At 51.6% G+C, this 17,091-nt stretch overlaps 1 protein-coding gene across 1 annotated transcript in view; it reads left to right on the top strand.

Annotated features, from left to right (window-relative positions):
• LOC102812374 (serine/arginine repetitive matrix protein 3-like) overlaps positions 1–17,091 on the top strand; it is a 41,879-nt gene that overhangs the window by 18,516 nt on the left and 6,272 nt on the right. The window contains exons 3-13 of the mRNA XM_006859832.1: positions 5,337–5,465; positions 5,543–5,623; positions 5,990–6,019; positions 6,417–6,479; positions 6,589–6,624; positions 8,330–8,380; positions 9,194–9,298; positions 9,569–9,743; positions 9,855–9,860; positions 10,075–10,202; positions 10,286–10,402. Of these exons, the coding sequence (XP_006859894.1) occupies positions 5,337–5,465; positions 5,543–5,623; positions 5,990–6,019; positions 6,417–6,479; positions 6,589–6,624; positions 8,330–8,380; positions 9,194–9,298; positions 9,569–9,743; positions 9,855–9,860; positions 10,075–10,202; positions 10,286–10,402 (921 nt within the window). The remainder of the gene's footprint in view (positions 1–5,336; positions 5,466–5,542; positions 5,624–5,989; positions 6,020–6,416; positions 6,480–6,588; positions 6,625–8,329; positions 8,381–9,193; positions 9,299–9,568; positions 9,744–9,854; positions 9,861–10,074; positions 10,203–10,285; positions 10,403–17,091) is intronic.

Below are 17,091 nucleotides of genomic sequence, written 5' to 3'. Positions count from 1 at the left end.
CACATCTTCGCCAGCATTTATTGTCCTCTACTTTTTTGATCTTTGCTGTTATTCCTGGTGTGAGATGATATCTCATTGTTGTTTTGATCTGCATCTCACTATGAGTCGGAACCAACCAACCAACCAATATGGCTAGTGATCATGAACATTTCTTCATATCTTTGTTGGCTGCCTGGGTCTCCTCCTTGGTAAAGTGTCTATTCATGTCCTGTGCCCATTTTTTAATTGTGTTATTTGTCTTTTTCTTGTAGAGGTGTTGTAGTTTCCTATATATTTTAGAAATGATTCTCTTGTCTGATATGTCGTTGCAAAAGATTTTTTCCCATTCTTTGGGTTCCCTTTTCAGTCTTCTGGTGAAGGCTTTTGATGCACGTAAGTTTTTAATTTTTAGTAGGTCCCAATCATCTATTTTGTCTACTTTGTTTATGTAGTTTTCCAAATTTTTGTTAGTCTGTATATTCCCTGAATTAGTGCCCTCACATTTGTCCTTATTTTTTCATTGATGGCCTTCATAATTTTGGGATTCACATTAGGTCTTTAATCCATACTGAGGTGGTTTTTGTATAAGGCATGAGGTAAAGGTCTTGTTTCAATTTTTTGCATATCGCTTTCCAGTTCTGCCAGCACCATCTGTTGATACACCATGTGATATATTTAGGTACTTTGTCAAAAATCAGTTGGCTGTATGTGGATGGGTTAATTTCTGGATTGTTGATTCTGTTCCATTAATCAGTGTATCTTTCATTGTATCAGTACCAGTCTGTTTTGATAAAGTAACAAAATTTGGGGAAGAGACAGTTTATGGAAAACAATTTCATAAACTACTTCCTAACACAAAAACTGAGCAGTTTGGTGTATAAGTATTTCCAACTATTTTTGTCTTTCATTTTCTTTTTTTATGCATCTAAGTTTTTTAAACTTTTGATTGTAATTGAGTGATGGTGGGCAGAGAAGATCACCAGTTTTACATTCAACAAATCATACATTTAATTTCACCTCAATGACTGCAATCCCCTCCGCCTAATATCACTGTGTTAGGCTTCCTCCCTGTGGTTCTTACTTCCATTTCTCCTCCTTTCCCAACTTTTCTGAGCTTTGTCCTTGGGTAAATGCTGCCGTGTTGATCTTGAATAGTTGCATACCTCACTAGTGGTGTTGTCTGGAGCTGAACTCACCCTGTAGCTCAATTTCAGCTCTGGACTTCAAGAGTAACCAAAGGCCATAGTCTTGGGGTTCTACCAGTCTGTAAGTATCCAGTAAGCCTGGCCTTTTTTATGATTTTGAGTTTTGTTTCACATTTTCTCCCACTCTATCCAGGACCTTCTGACGTGATCCCTTTCAGAGCAGTTGGGAGTGGTAGCCGGGCACCATCTAGTTCTTCTGGTCTCAGGTCCTGGAGACTGATGGTCACATGATCCATGTTGTTCACATTAGTCTATTGAACTAATGCTTTCCAAACATCTTCAATGTTTATAACTCTTCTTTCCTCCAGACAGAGTGATCAATAGTTGTACTGTAGATGGCTGTTTGTGAGCTTTTAAGATTCCAGTGATTACTCACCAAAGCAAGATATAGAACATTGTCTTTGTGGACTACGTTATGCCAATTAACCATGGTGTTCCCAAGACCAGGGTGCTGAGCCCCCAGGCCTAGAAACTCATTCCCTCAAGGTGTTATGTCTAAGAAGTTTTCATAACTTGGCCCTCTATGCCCCACCACATATGTGGATATATTTGCAGTAAAGGTAAATACCCCTGTACAAATGTGAAACCTTTATATATTTGTGAGTGTACTCCCACTCTTGCAAAACTGTAGGCAAATCACTTGACTTCTCTGTCTCATTATTTTACCTGTAAAATGGTACCCATATCATAGGCTTGTACTGAGCATTAAGCAAGCAGGTAAAGTGCTGGCACCTGTGCTGTCAACTGGGTTCCTGAGAACATATACCTGAGTCCTATTTGTTCCCTGCCCTGAGAAGCAGGCAGGCTTGGCATGCTGGCTGAATGAGTGAGTAAAGAGGAGAGACCCTTGGCCTGGAATCCCTCCCTTCTCTGTCTGGACTCATTCAGCTGTCAGTTGGCCAGTGTGCGTTTGGCTAACAGGAAACAGAGCCAGTTAATTAGCCTAACTGCTGGCTTGAGCAAGAGTGTGGGACAGGCAGTTTTTACCGCTATGGTGCTTTTGCCTTTGTCGCTATGGGGCTTTGGGCTGTCTCATGGTCCCTCCAGAGCAGACTCTTGCCCTACCCTGGCCAACTCTGTGGGGCACAGTCTTCTATCAGCCAAGAGGGAGTAAGCCCTCCCCTGCCTACTTCACAGACATGTGATAAGCAGTAACTAGAGAGCAAACCTGGCATCAGCATGCACACCTACAACTATATAAAGTGGGGAGAAGATGGCAAAATCAAAAGATCAAATCTTAGTTGATGTTTACAGCAGGGAAGTTCAGCCAGCAAGTGAAGTGACTGTCCTGTCTACACTTCAATTCTCAAAGCAAAAAAGTAGGTGAACTTATATGTTTACAAAGAGATCCCAGTGCTATAGGGGATGTCCCTTTTCCTCTCTGGGCCTCAGTTTTCTCATCTGTAGAATGGAAAGAAGTGGCAGGGATTTGGGAAAGGTGTAGCACTATTTAACCACTGCTGGTGATGACATCATCCAGGAGAGGGAAGATAGGGAACCTGGCGTTCTGGCCCTAGAGACCCTGTAAAACAATTAGCAGCAGCTTAAAGCTAGCAAAGGAGGCCCTAAGCCTAGGCCTGTTTGTATTCCTGGAGCTGCCAGGATGAGTCTTAGGAGAAGGTTGCCTCCCTAAACCTGCTACACTTACCCCATACCTGTCTGCTAGTGCTCCCAGCTAATAGTATCCCAAGAACCTCCCAGATCTGAGAGTGACAGAGACCTCTTGCTAAGGCCCTAGAAAGAGGGGGTGGAGTGGGCACGAAAGAAGTAATAAGGGGAGGGGAGAAGGCTCAGGTGGGGCCTGGGCTCAGACGTTAATCTAGCTGGCAAGTTGGAAGGCCAGAAAGGATGCCTACAGAAGACAACACCCCAGTTGAGAGGGTTTTGTAAACAGCTTTCTTCATTTCATTGTCCAAATGAATGGAAGCTCCCTCTTCCCACTGGCTCACCCACACAATATTTGAGGTGCACTTAAGTTTTGCTCAAGACTGCATTTTGTGTCAGACGTTTGTGTGGCTGTGTAGGAGACTGCTGGGCAGCGGGACAGGCTGAGGGAGTTGGAAATTTCAAGGACAGGAAATAGGAGGCCACCAGATGTACAGATGCAGGATGCAGCACATGGGGAAGAGCCCGGAGGTTTGGATGAAGGGATGTTTGGCTGGGGGGAGGGGGGGCAGGGGATGACATACTGCTCCCATATGAAGCTGCCAGGGCTAGTCTGGTGTTCAGGAATTGAACAAACATTCTTGAGCTTGTCCTCTAGACTGGCTGTTGTTGTTATTGTTGTTGTTAAGTGCCGTCCAGTTGGTTCCAACTCATAGCAACCCCAGTATAGGGTTTCCAAGGAGCAACTGGTGGATTTGAACTGTCGACCTTGTGGTTCGAAGTCCAGTGCTCATCCTACAATGCCACACCAGGACTGGCTAACCCCTTCATATCTGGGTTACATTCTTTTTAAATACAATCAGTCTTCAAAGATGCAAATCAATACACTCCTTGCTGGAGGTTTTCCCCTGAAAAGCCTTTTTTCCTCTCCTCCTTGTACCTGCAGTCTCTCTTCCTCCACTGGGTCTATTTTTTTTCACATATCACACCCTCTCTCTTCCTTGTAAGAGAAAGTGTCTGTTTGTGAGTGCCCAACAGAGACCCCCAAGTTAACGGTGTGGTAACAGTCCTAGCGCCAAGGACGTCACAAACAGTATCTTATTTAATCCTCTCCTCAAAGCTGAGATATTCTTTTGCTTGTATAGATAAGGAGGTGGGGGTCAGGCCTGGATTCAGACCCGTGCGTGTGAATCCAAAGCTCATGTTAACTCCCACTTCCCTGGCTCTGAGCAGATGGTATAGAAAGGGTGGCTCTGCTGAAGCCAGGGATGGCCCCATCTGGAAGAGGCACGTCTGAACCAGCATGGAATGAAGAATGAAGGTGCAAGGGGTTACATCCTGGAGTCCATCTCCCTGGGGCTGGACCTCTGGAGGATCATTTCTGGACTTGTTCAATTAAAAGAAAAACGCAGCTGCCCAGCACCTGTGGTTGTCTGCCAGGCATCAGGACAATCCCATGCACAGTGGAACCGCTGTCCCATCCTGTGTCACCCCCATTATCAGGGCACATCGGACCACTGTGCTCCAGATGGTTTTCAAAGGCTTAGATCACCAGGCTTTTCTTCTGAGGGATCTTGAGGTGAAGTTGAACTTCCAACCTTTGGGTTAGCAACTAAGCACATTCACTGTTGGCACCACCCAGAGACTCCCACATAGTCTTTTGAGAGTCCTTCCAACCCCCCAGTAAGACAGTTAGTTATCCGCCTCTTGGGGAAGAGACAGTGTGAGTCAGGGACAGTGAGAGACAAGGGCAGGTCGGCCTGGTGGCTTCAAAGCTCATGCTCTTGCCTTAAGCCCAGCTGCCTTTAGGAAAAAAAGAAATCACGGTGGAAGCCAACATTTGAGGCAGAGGATGACTAGGGCGCATGAGCCAGGAGCAGGGACAGGAGGTGGTTGTCCTGCGGCGCGGAGGTAGTGCTCTGCAAGATGGATGGGCGCCTCGGGAGCGGGCGGAGCGCCAAGGCTCCCCGGCAGTGATTGATGGGGACCTTCAGGCCGCAGCGAGATGAGCAGCGCGGCCTCCCGAGGCTCCCGGGAGGGCCAGAAGAGACGAGAGCTATGAATATTTCAGGGAGCGCGCCAGCCCGGAAGGCAGGCAGGGATGTGGGAGGAGGGAGGAGGGAGGCGCCCAGCCGGGGGAGGGGGCTCAGGAGGGTGCCGCAGGTTAGGGAAGGGCAGAGTAAGTGACGATCAAGGGTTTCTGTGAGTGAGTGGGGCTCCATGCGGGAAGGGGGTTCAGGGATTAGGGCGGTGGAAGAAAGGGGGACAGGGATCAATGGAGCGCAGTAAGGGAAGGGGCTTAATGGATGGGATTGAGGGGTAAGGGTAGGGTTCAGTTACAAGAGGAGTTCAGTGGGGGAAGAGATTTCATTCAGGAGAGGGGGGCTCCGAAGGTGAGGACTTAGGAAGTGGGGAGGGAAGGCAGGGGGAGAGGAGGAGGTTTTCCTTCTCTTTGGTGAATTATTGCACCATCGAGGCTGGGGGCCTGTAAGAGAAGCTTCTGCCTGGACGGGAGAGGCAGGTGGTGAGTGGTCCTGTTGCCAGCAGCGTGGCGGAGACCCCGCGGCTGACCGAGGGGGCCGAGCCGGGCCTCGAGTACGCGCCCTTCGACGAGGACGACGGCCCGGTGGACTGCGACTGCCCGGTTGCCTGCTACCGCGGACAGCGGGGGTACAGGTCAGTGGCGGCCGGGCTGGGGGCGGGGGTCGCGGGCCCGCGGACGCCCCTTACCACCCTCTGCTCTTCTCACCCAGGACCAAGCACTGGTCCAGCAGCTCTGTGTCGCCCCCTCCCAAGAAGAAGAAGAAGAAGAAAGGAGGCCACCGGAGGAGTCGGTGAGAGGCCAGCAGGGGGCTGGAGGAGCAGTGGGGGGCACTTACCCTGCACTTGGGATCCCTGCCCTTGCGGGGGTCGCTACCACTGAACCCCTCCCCTTCACCAAGCTTCCTCCCTTTCTTGAGTGATTCCCTTCTGCTCTCAGCTGCCCCCAGGACTGGACACATGACCCCACAGGCCCCTGTGTGACTACCACCCATCTGCTCGTAGACCCCCTCCTCCTTGCCCCTGGGGGTCTTGAACCCATCACTCACTATGATGTGGGTGGCACGGGTTGTAGAGCCTTGGCTGGGCCTCTTGAAACACTGAAGCCCAACTAACCGTCTGCGTCTGTTTGTCCTTTCTCTCCTGGCAAACACCTTCAGCAAAAAGAGGAGACTAGATTCCGAATGCAGGTCAGTGATGAAGGGGGTAGGGTGGGTGATGTCTGCGGGTGGGAGAGACTCCAAGCCCATCCCCCAGAGGCAGGAGGTGTGGCCCCCTCAGAGCCTGGATCCTGGGCACCCGCCATGTAGTGCCAGACATCCCATCAGTGGAATCTCTAACCTTTGGGTTAGAAACAGTCGTCTGTGACGATGCCAAGGAGGCTGGAAGGGTGACTGGGGGACCATGCAGGATCCTTCCCTGACCCAGGGCCTCAAGTCCCTTCTACACAAGGGCCATTGGGCATCCTGGCCTAGCCCCTTTCCAGCTTCATTACACCAGAACCCCAAACTCTCCTGCCTGCCACTCCCAGCTGTTCGCGCCTCCCAGGCCCACCCTCACTAGAGCCCACCCTCTCTGTGCTTACAGCTATGGGAGCTTCTCACCCCTACGAAAGAAGAAGAAGAGTGTAAAGAAACATCGCAGAGACAGGTATCCTGGCTCTTCCCACTTCCTGCCCTCCTCTCTCTTGGGTGCACAGGATTGGTGTCCACCAGGCCACCCCAGGTGGGCTCAGGAGGACCTCTTTATCACCCTACAGGTCTGATTCTGGGTCCCAGAGGAAGAGACGGCACAGGTGAGCAGTGCCCTGCAGAGGGTTCACAAGGGAGGATGCGGACAGAAGCTATTGCTTCCCTTCAGGGCCCCAAATCCAGAGGCAGTGGTGATGGGAGGGAGGAGGGAGTTATGGGAGAGGATCCTCCCCCTGCTCAGTCCTCCCACTCCAGGTATGGACTCCTGGAACCAGGCCTGGGATTTGGGGGATGGGGAGGATGAAGGCCAATCATTTGCAATTCCCACCTGCCCCATGAGTCTACTTTGAGCCTACTCAAGTCCTGAGTTGATTTGCGGCCTCAAGAATTTCCAGGCAGCACAGCAGGTGTCCAAGGGGTGTGTCAGTGAAGGGACAGTTGGGACTCCCCTGAATTTGCAGAGGAAGGACATGCCAGACCAGAGGACCTGTGTGAGCTAGAAAGGCCAGTGGGTAGGAGACCAGGTGGGCGAGCTTTGGCTATCAGGTGGGGCTTCCGGCCTTCAGTCCAGTGGGGCTGGGGGCCAGCTTAGGGCTCTGAGCAGGACAGTGACTTGTTCAGGATGGGTTGGGGAAGGGAGGGGAGGGGACAGAAGGTTGAAGGGGACAGAGATAAGGATGCTGAGAAGGTATAAAACTCAGGGCCTGTTGTTAAGTGCCGTCAAGTCGGTTCCGACTCATAGTAACCCTATATAGGGTTTCTGAGGAGCAGCTGGTGAGTTTGAACTACAGACCTTGTGATTATCAGTCACACCAGGAAGAAGGAAACTCAGGGGCAGTCACACCCCCAGTGTGACCAGTGGATGGGCTATGTTGACAACCCCAGATCTGCTGTGGGAATATCCCCAAGGCCATTTTCTGGGTAGGAGAGGAACTTAAAAATACCTGCCCTTGCACCACCTGATTCTCTCCAAATCCCTCCTTCCCAGTGTGGCCCCTTACTGCCCCCCAGTGGTCACCTTTAGCTTTCACAGACCCTCAGTCCTGGAAGGGACCTGGTGACCAGGTAGGACTAGAACAGCTTTAGGCAAGGTGACTGAAGTCCAAAGAAGGCAAGATGGCTGCCAGGATCCAAGCCTCTAGCCTTCATACCCACTCTGCTTCTGTCCGAAACACATTTCCATGTTTCTTGGGGTCTTGACTCAACACTGAAGGGACAGAACTGGAACCTAATGGCCTCAGAGAGAAGAGACTGAGAGCAGACCTTTGAGGCCTAGTAGGAACCTTCTTAATCCTTTTGCCAAAGGTAGAAGGAGTTGGATTGAGGGGTGGAAGGTAAGCTTTGGGCAGCTTTGGATGAAGGATCCAGAGGAGTTCTTCTAAAGCAGGGAGACGGTGCCCCAGGGACAGCATGTCTTTCTCAAACCCCTGGTGAGCTGGCCCAGGTGGGGTCTGAGAGGTACTGTCTGAAAGGACCAGGGACACAGAAGGGCAGAAATGCTCTTTAGAGGCCCAGACCAGAGACTTGAGGCTGACAGAACTCTAAACTACTTCCTCCTGGGGCCATGGCTAGCCCAGAAGGAGCAGCTGGGGCCCAGAGAGATCATGGGGCCAGGACTATCAGGAGAAGGAAGGCCCGAGGCCTAGCAGAGCAAAAGGAACCAGAGCCAGGGGAGGGAAGCTGAGGCCCAGCCCCCAGAGATGAACAAAGATAGGGCAGCCTGGGTCCAAACCAGGGCCAAGACTCAAAGGCCATCCCTCCCCTGCTCTGTTCAGACTTGGGGGTCACTGTATTCTTTGCTACCTGCAGATCTCGAAGTCCTAAGAGCAAAAGAAGAGAAAAGAACAAGGAACGGAGACGGTGAGCACCCTTCCCAGTTCTCCAGTCAGTGCCCCCAGCCCCCGCAAACACACACAGCAAAGCCCAACCTTTAGAATCACAGAACCAGGCCGTTTAGATAGCTCATGTCGTCCCCCTTGACCAAATGGAAAAACTGAGGCCTAGAAAGGAAGCCAGGAGTCCCTAGTAGGCCAGTAGCAGAGCAGGAACTGGAACCAGGTCCCTTGTTTGCCATCCAGGGGTTCCTCAGAGTCAATTGGCTGAAGAGTCCATCTTGGACCTATGACTATCTCCAGACAGGGCACTACTACAGGTGGCGGGCAGTTATTTCTCTCACAAGAGCAGGGAGTGAAGACACCATTCCTGAGGCTCACAGATGAACTAGGAGTCCTGGTGTGGCACTGTGGGTTAATGCGCTGGACTGCAAAGTCAGTTTGAACTGCAACGTTGGTGGTTCAAGCTCACCAGCCGCTCTTCAGAAACCCTATATAGGGTCACTATGGGTCGAAACTGACTCGATGGCACTTAACAACAGATGGTCTAGCTGGCCCTACACACCGCCAAACTCCATCAAGTCGGTTACAAGTCACAGAAAGCCTATTTATAAACAGAGTTTCTCAGACTGGGAGCAGACAGCCTCATCTTTCTCCCAGGAAGAGCTGGTAGGTTTGAATTGCCAATGTACAGTGCCACCAGGCCTCTCTGGCTCTGGGCCCAGCACCTCCTATGTGACCCATGTAGGACCCTGCGGTGCTGGGGCACTAGGACTCCTCTGGGATCCCAGGAGGAAGTCCGGCAACCTGGGTACCGGCTGACTTCTCTCCCCTGTACCAGGCCGCACGGGGAGTCGCCAGGCCGGAGGTCCCATAGGCACAGCAGTGGAAGCTCCCACAGCCCCTCCATCTCCTCCCACTACAGCGACTCGCGGTCACCCAGCAGGTAGGTGCTGGGGCACTGGAAGGGATGGGAGCGGGGTGAAGGGAGGCCTGGGCATGCGGCCTGGTGGACACAACTCAACTAGCCAGCGCCTGGGGCTGACTACGGGAGTCCTTGCGCTCCCCAGGCTCGGGGTGGGGGAGGTGAGCTGAGGGTGTCAGGATCCTAAATGGAAATCCGGGAGGTCTCTGCTGCACGGAGCCTTATTTTCTCTAAACGGGTGGGACGGCGGGCTCCCCATGCGCCGGCTCCTCATGCGCCCTAATCCCTCAGGCTGAGCCCCAGACACCGAGACGATGGGCGGAGGACGGGTAGCCAGCGGTCCAGCGGGAGCCGGTCGCCTTCCCCGTCCGGCGGCAGCGGATGGGGGTCGCCCCAGCAGAACGGCAGCAGCGGGCAGCGGAGCGGAGCGCACGGGGGCCGCCCGGCAGCGCACACCCCGCCCGATGTACGTACGCTTCGTAGTCCGTAGCGGTGCCGCGCCGGCCGGCAGCCAAAGAGCTAGGACGGGAAGCGGGGAGGGCTGGGACGCTTTTCCGCCCGCACCCCCCTCGCCCAGCGCCAGGTGAGGGGGGCCTGTCGGTTCGGATCCCCTTGACTTGGCGAGCTGAAGGCCGTAGAGGGATTGACCACTCTTGAACAAGTTGGGAGCAAAGCGGTTGAGGAATCCAGTCCTCTTGCCTCCCCCGAGGCGTTCTGGGGTGAGGGGGGGCTTCCGTGAACCTTGTAGGGGTCACAGTCAGGGGCAGGACTCTGAGCCTCCCTTCCCCCTCACCAAGCCTTTGCCCCCTCTGACTCCCCTTTTCCTGCCTGGGAACCCCTCCACCATTCTCGCTGCCAGTGAGCTGTTTCTAAAGGCCCTTGGCACAGGAGAATCGATCGTACCCACACTTGGACAGACGTCTCGGTGGCACCTACCTAAGCCCACTACTACCTCAGAGACTTCAAACCAACATCACCCCTAAAACTGCCCTCACCCATCCACCACAGGCAGGCGCTGGCAAAAGGGCAGGCTCTCAGCCCTCTGCGCAGGAAGACCAAGTGCGTGGGGGTGGCCTCCCAGACCCCAGGGGAGGTCCGCATGGACTTTTGTCTATTTATCACCAAGTATAGGGTTGAGGTCTCTTAGAGAGGGGCCTGCGGTGCTGACAGAGGCCCTAGGTGGTCACAGAAGCCTTGTTCTGGGCAGCCTTCAGGTTCCTCCCAAATGCTCAGCAGGGAGTGGGGAGTGAGATCCTCCCCAGACCTCAGGTCTCAGCAGCAAACATTTCCGTGTTGGTCAGTTTCATTTTGATTTTTGGCTGTTTCCTTTTACTTCCTTTCCTTTCTCTAATCCCCTTACTCCCTTGGAAAAGTCCATGCAGCTGGCAAGAGCTCTTGGTCTCCAGGTTAACTTTTATTGAAGGACATTATTTGTCTCTAGACTACCCCTCTTGGAGAGGGTGCCAGGCCCCTGGGCTCTGTGGGGTGTGGCTGGGTCACATGGGATGAATCACACGGATGCCTGGCTCTTCCTTGAGGTAGCGGAAGGCACACTGCTCAGAGCAGCCATTGTTGTTGTTAAGTGCCATTTAGTCATTCCAACCCATAGCAACCCTATAAGGTTTCCAAGAAGTAGCTGGCGAGCTTGAGCTTGAACTGCCAATCTTGCAGTTCAAACGACTTTGCAGTCCAACGCACAGTGCGACACCAGGACTCTGTGGCAGGGCTGAATCACAGCATCCAAAGATGATTATCTCACCTGGCCAAACCCTGAAGAGAGTGTAACCACCCCATGGGCACAGAACCCTAATGGAACAGCGTCCCCAAACATTTTCTCCTATGGCCTCCTGAAAGACACAGAACCCCAGCTTCTCTTCAAGTCAGGGCTCCAAGGAGGCCCCTTCCCACTCCTGGTCCCTTTCCCTAGCCCTGAAGGGCTGAACAGTTCTGTCCCTTATCCCCCAGGGCCACAGGAATTAGCTAGCCCTACCCCCACCCCCCAGGTGAGATTAGTCAGTTCAAGTCTTTGTGCTCAGAAGTCTTTGTTGTTGTTGTTAAGTGCCATCGAGTCGGTTCCGACCCATTGCGACCCTGTACAGGGTTTCCGAGTCTTGGCAGCATCTAAATCTTGTCTCCCTCCCCAAATGGGACTCTGGCTTTAATATTGACTTGGGGAGTGTTCTACCTTTCACAAAACATAGTGCCCCAAATCCTACCCCAAAACTTGGGTTCTTGGGAGACCTGGGATCTGAGCGCATTCTTGGTCTCTCAGCTGTCCTGTCTCCTGCCTTTGTCTCCACTTGCTCTCAGAAAGACTTTGTGTGTAATTACTGAGGCAAATTCTCCCTTGGATCCAGGAAGGTGAGGTATCTGGGGGAACAAATATTGGGGGTGGCATTCTTGGGCACTACCTTGGATAAAGAAAAAGAGAGAGAGAGAAACAAAAGGGGGAGAAGGAAAAAAAAAACCACTTTTTAACCCAGTCTATGTTTTTGTTTGTTTTTTAGCCTCCCATTTGAAACGTGGTAATACTGTGATTCCATTTCTGGTTCAGCAGACCAGGGATGAGGGTGGGGAAGTTTATGCAATTTTTCCTGTTATTTCCTTTCTGTTTGTATTTCTTTTTTCTTTTTTTTCCTTTTGTGATGTACAGAAATGCAAACTTTCTGTGTTTATATGTTTTGTTTCTATCTTCTGTTGTTCTAGAATTTTGCTTTTGTGGGTGTTTCTGTGGGACCCTTTCCTTGTAAATGTAGAGTTGATTTTTGAATTTCAAGTGAACATCAATCATATACGTATCTCTCACATTCCTTTTTTTTTCCCCTTTGTAATCAGAATTTAAAAGGGAAGATAACTCTAAATAGAATAGGTCCCACACCATCCGCTTCTGCCAAATCTGTTAACAGCAGGGCTGCACTGGGACTACCTCATCTCTCAAATTAGTGCAAGCAGAGTAACTATGCTTCTTTGTCCCTGATTTTAATGAGTCTCGGAGAGAATCTGAGAGACCCAGGGAAGGGAAGAGACATGTCCTTCCTGAATCATACTGGGAACCTCCCGGTTCTTCTCAGTTTACTCAAGTACAACATGAATGGGAAGAACATGGTGGGGCCAAGGAGGGCGAGGCTGCTCAGCACTTTCAGTATCAGGCCTGAGATCTTCCAGGAGGGGGCTGAAGGCAGCTGACAGAGTTTAGTTCAAGTGAGGGAGGACCTCAAAGCCAGAGGTCCCAGACAAGGAGGAAGTCCCATCCTACACTTGAGAACAGTAGAGTGGTTCTCAGTGCATCTCTTCAATGTCGCATCCCAGGCCAGGGCTAAACCTCAAAAGACTTTTTCACAGATGCTTATAGATGATACAACTACAGCACAGAGAGGTCAAATGCCTAGCTCAAGATCACACAACTATTTACAGGTAGATTCCAAAGTAGATTCCAGCTCTCTGGCCTTAAGAACTCTAACCCATGGAGAAGGAAAGCATCCTCCAGGGTGACTCTGGTTGTCTCGGGTCCTTCCCTCCAGATGTTCACAGCATACTGCCAGCTCTCTTAACTCCCTGGCACTGGGCCTGTTCACACTGAGAGACTGGGGTGCAGGTGGGCCCCAAGGTCCACATACCCACTCTGTGGAATTGCTGACTCCTCGGGGAACCTTAAGTCCTCATACTTTGTATGTCTGTGGTAGGGAACTTGCTCAGGGTCACACAGTGCAGGGTGGACGAGTAAAATGACAAGCAGTCTTATTATAACAAAACTCATAAGACAAGTCCACCCGTCCAGTCTCCCCTGGTGCCTTCACTGACCACCCTCCAGCCCCCAAAAGGCCCAACACAGTGGCCACAAAGACTGTATGGAATTTGCAGTCTTAGAAACAGTGTCCTACCTGTTTCTAGGATTAGACATGTCAGGGAAGCTCACAGGTGACATCAAGAAAGCTCCTGAGTAAGACCTGGATTTCATCACGTAGTGGGCAGTCTACCGCCCATCTCAGGTCAGGAGAGGAGTGGGGGGTCATAGCAGAGGGGAGACCTCTGTATTTCACCCAGCTGTTCCTCTTGTTTCCCAATGCTGAAGCCAAAACGAAGAGGAATGGATTTTATACTAAAAGGAAACAGAAGTCAGGGGCAGAAAATGAATGAGTTGAATGAGGCTCAGTCTTCCAAATTGAGTCTGAGGCTGCCTTCCCTTTTAAAATCACACTTCCCCTTCCACCACATCTGTCCACTTGGATTGGCCTTGTGAACAGCTTTCTGTTTTCTGTCGGGGTCCACCTGTCTCCCTATCTCGCTGCCTCGGCCTGTTGGCCTCTCTGTTTCCTTCTGCCTTTGTCTCTGTATTTCCGTTTTTTCTTTCTCCCTGTCTCTCTAATGTCTGTCTGTGTCTCTGTCTCTCTCTTCCTCTCCATTTCTCTCTGCTGCCATGGGCCTCTCTCCCCACGCTGCCAGCCCCCTCATTCCACCCACCCTGTGGTACTGCTTCCATCAACTGCTTCCTGCATGCCCTCTGGAGACTTTCTGTTGAGCAAAAAACTAAGAAAAGCTTGGCTATTGGAGCCCTAGGATTGGAACAAAACATAACAAAACAAAAAAAAACAGCTAGCAATGGCTGGGCAAGAGTCCCTTCCTATCCTTGGGGTGACGGGAAGCCATACTGGCTGCCGGTTCGGAGGGGGAGCGCAGTGTAGAGTCCTGTCTTCCCTTCTTCTGCATTCCCAGTGCAGAGATCTTCTTTTCTTTTTTATTATTGCATTCCTTTCCCTGACCACTGAGAAGGTAGGTACCGCCTCAGCTGCGCCATGCCCCCTCCCATCTCCAGATAAGCCCCGCCCTCACTCTGCTTGGTTTGAATGTAATTTTCTTTCTTTCTCAATCTCACTCTGGCGGGGTTTATCCCCGCCCCCCTCGCTTCTTCCTTTCTTTCTTTCAGTGACTACTCCTTTGTAACTTGCATTTCCTTCAAATGAGCTACAAAGCGCTGTTTCCTAGTTTGTCATTTTGGTTTTCTTAACTCTCCCCCCTTCTCTGGTTCATTCTTCCCTCCTTTACCACCTTCTCTGCCTCTCCTCCTCCCTCTTCACCCCTTCCCCATTCTCCTTCATGCCTTCTCTTTCTCATTTTGTTGTCCGAATGCATTTCTGTGTGGTTTAGTGGGTCCGAGTTCATGTTCCCTTCCTGAACTGTACGCTGCTATTGAGCCAATTTGATTTCTGTTTTTGGAGTAACTGCTAAGCCCTTCACCCCTGCCAACCCGTGAATCTGGTCACCCCACTGGCCCTCGGAGGCCCCACTTGGGGAGTCAAATAGTAGAGAAGCTGGAGGAAGTGCTGGCTGAGGTGGGGAATAAGAAAAGAACGGCAATTAGCACCAGAATGGAACCTGGCCAATCTTTTGGAGCCCACGGATCGTTTAACTTGGGGATGTGCAGGGTGATGTAGAAGGCTGGTTTTTAAAAAATCTGAGGACAATGTGGGGGTTCACCCACCACTGCCTGAGGCTCAGGTCTCTGAACTCTCCCCTATTACCCAACCCAGACAGGGGCACGCAATTCTACCCTCACCACCCTGTCACCCCACCCCACCTGGCCCCAAGCCTTCTCATCTTCTGGATTTGAACAGCTTAATGTGGTCCCTCCGTGCAAAAGTACCCCGAAGGGACAGATAGTTAGCAGGATATTGTGGCAGAGCCAGGCCCAGACCCTGGGCTCATCCAACCACACACCTAGGGTATCACTCAGGGACCTTGCCTTCCCACCCTGCCCCTTTAAACTGCTGTCTGTCTTTCCTGAAGTATGGTATTCCAACCTGTGTAAGGATCGGTGGGCCTCCATTCTCAGCTTTCAAAGGGGAAAGCTCAGCTATCCATCTGGGGCGCTTGCCCACTCAGAACAGTCTCCTCAGCCCCAGGTGGTGCTGGGAAAGCAGACAAGGAAGTAATCACTCCTCAGAGAGGGAGAAAGATCTGGCAGCCTAACCCCTAAGGAGTTCCAGAACCGATCAAGGAACCAGAGATGAAACACTTGGATGCAGAGCTAGAGGGAGTTAGTGGTCTAAACAAGGAGGAAGCATGAGTAGTGCATCTCAGACAAATGACTATTTGTTCTGGTCAGTAACAGTATCAGGATGGGGATAGCACACTGCCTTCCTTTGCTGTCTTTTCCCCTTGGACCCTCAAAAACTTCTTACAAGAGCTGAGGGAAAGATGTTAGGTAGCAAATGGCCCCAAGGAGCATAGGGGCTGCTGGGGAGGGTAGGGGCTGAGACGGGCAAGGCCCTCTTTCACTTAATTACTCACGTACACACAAACACAACATTGCTGCGCACTGCCTCTGTGCCTCTGGGAAGCCCCTGCAAGGAGAGAAACAGGCAGCCCTGGTTGTGAGGGGAAAGGTCAAGTGTAAAAGACTCACAGCAGCCCAAGCCTGGGGCTGAGCCCAGGGTCCACACTGAATGAAGGAACGCAGGGTTCTGTGAAATCACAGAAGAGTGACCCTGACTGGACCCAGGGGTCAGGAGAGGCTTCCTGGAGGAGGAGTTTACAGGTGCAATAAGCATTAGCCAGGCTACAAGTCCAAATTCACATTCCAGACCTGCCTCTCCTGACCAATGGAACAAAGATTTTTGGAGGGGATGTGTGTGTGTCACAGTGACTCCTTGTGTTGTGGGTCCCTAAGCATAGCCTTCAGAGACACCCACTTACCCACCGAGTTCCCTTTACATTCTTTGAAAGCCCAGGCAAGAGAAGCAGGAGTCACAAAGAGCAGGCTTCCTGGAGGGGGTGTTTGGAGGTCTCTGGCCACCACAGTCTTGTCCAATATGAAATCTCAGGGGTTCCAGATTTGACTCTTTGGCTCTTTCCTTAATCCTGGGAAGAAGGGGACCCAGCCAAGAAGACAAGGTCTATCCCTCAGGGTGACCCTTTCTTAAGAGCTTCTGGATAGATGGGTGGGTGAGTAGAGAAGGACATGGAATTGGCTCTAGGAATCTTCCTCCTTATCTCTTAGGGAAGGCTCTATCTGCCACCCTATCCAGCAGCATCTTCTGCCATCCTGGCGCACTTGGGAGATGCGCCATGGGGCCTCTCTGACCCTGCTCATCTGTGAGGGGCCCATGAGTCTGTTGTACTCTGAAAAGAGCCTCCCAACTCCTATCCATCAAAGACCCATTTTACCAATGGGGAAACTGAAGCCCCCAGAGTTAGATAACCTCCTTAAGGTCCCACAGCAAACACATCAGGGCTGACTCCAGGGTGCCCTGCTCTGCCCATTACTGTCATCTTGGGTTATGCTGGACTAATTGGCTTGGCAAGGAGGTGAGAAGGAGTTTGGGCATGCAGATGTGCCAGGAAGGCAATATGCAGACCAGCACAGAGGCCCCAGGCCCAGAACTTGGATCTGAATGGTTGGAGCAACAACATGGTGAAGACAGGCATTCATCCAACTCAGAGCCTACTTGTTCCCACCCCACTCCTTGTCTAAGACAGTAGGAAGTAGAATTTTGCAGGGTCCGCTGGAACAAACCTCCTTACCCTAAATCTTCCCATTATATCGCTGACCCTTCCTCTGAATCAGAAGGAGCTGCTGACTCAGATCAACGTAGATCCAGATTCTACATTGGAGCCACGATTCACAACCAGGTCCTGGTTCCCACCTTGAGCACTCCACCCTCCTCCATGGCCTCTTGGAGGAGGGATGCAGCGACTCCTTGACTTATGGGTCATTCATTATGTGTTAGTTCTTGGAGCTCTGGTAGCATAGTGGTTACGAATTGGGCTGCGAACCTTAAGGTCAGCAGTTCAAAACTACCAGCCGCTCCGCAGGA

This window comes from Chrysochloris asiatica, unplaced genomic scaffold (genome assembly GCF_000296735.1).
Source record: "Chrysochloris asiatica unplaced genomic scaffold, ChrAsi1.0 scaffold00034, whole genome shotgun sequence".
NCBI classification, from domain to species: domain Eukaryota; kingdom Metazoa; phylum Chordata; class Mammalia; order Afrosoricida; family Chrysochloridae; genus Chrysochloris; species Chrysochloris asiatica.
Note: the sequence above shows the minus strand (reverse complement) of the source record. Positions and strands in the feature narration are given on the sequence as shown.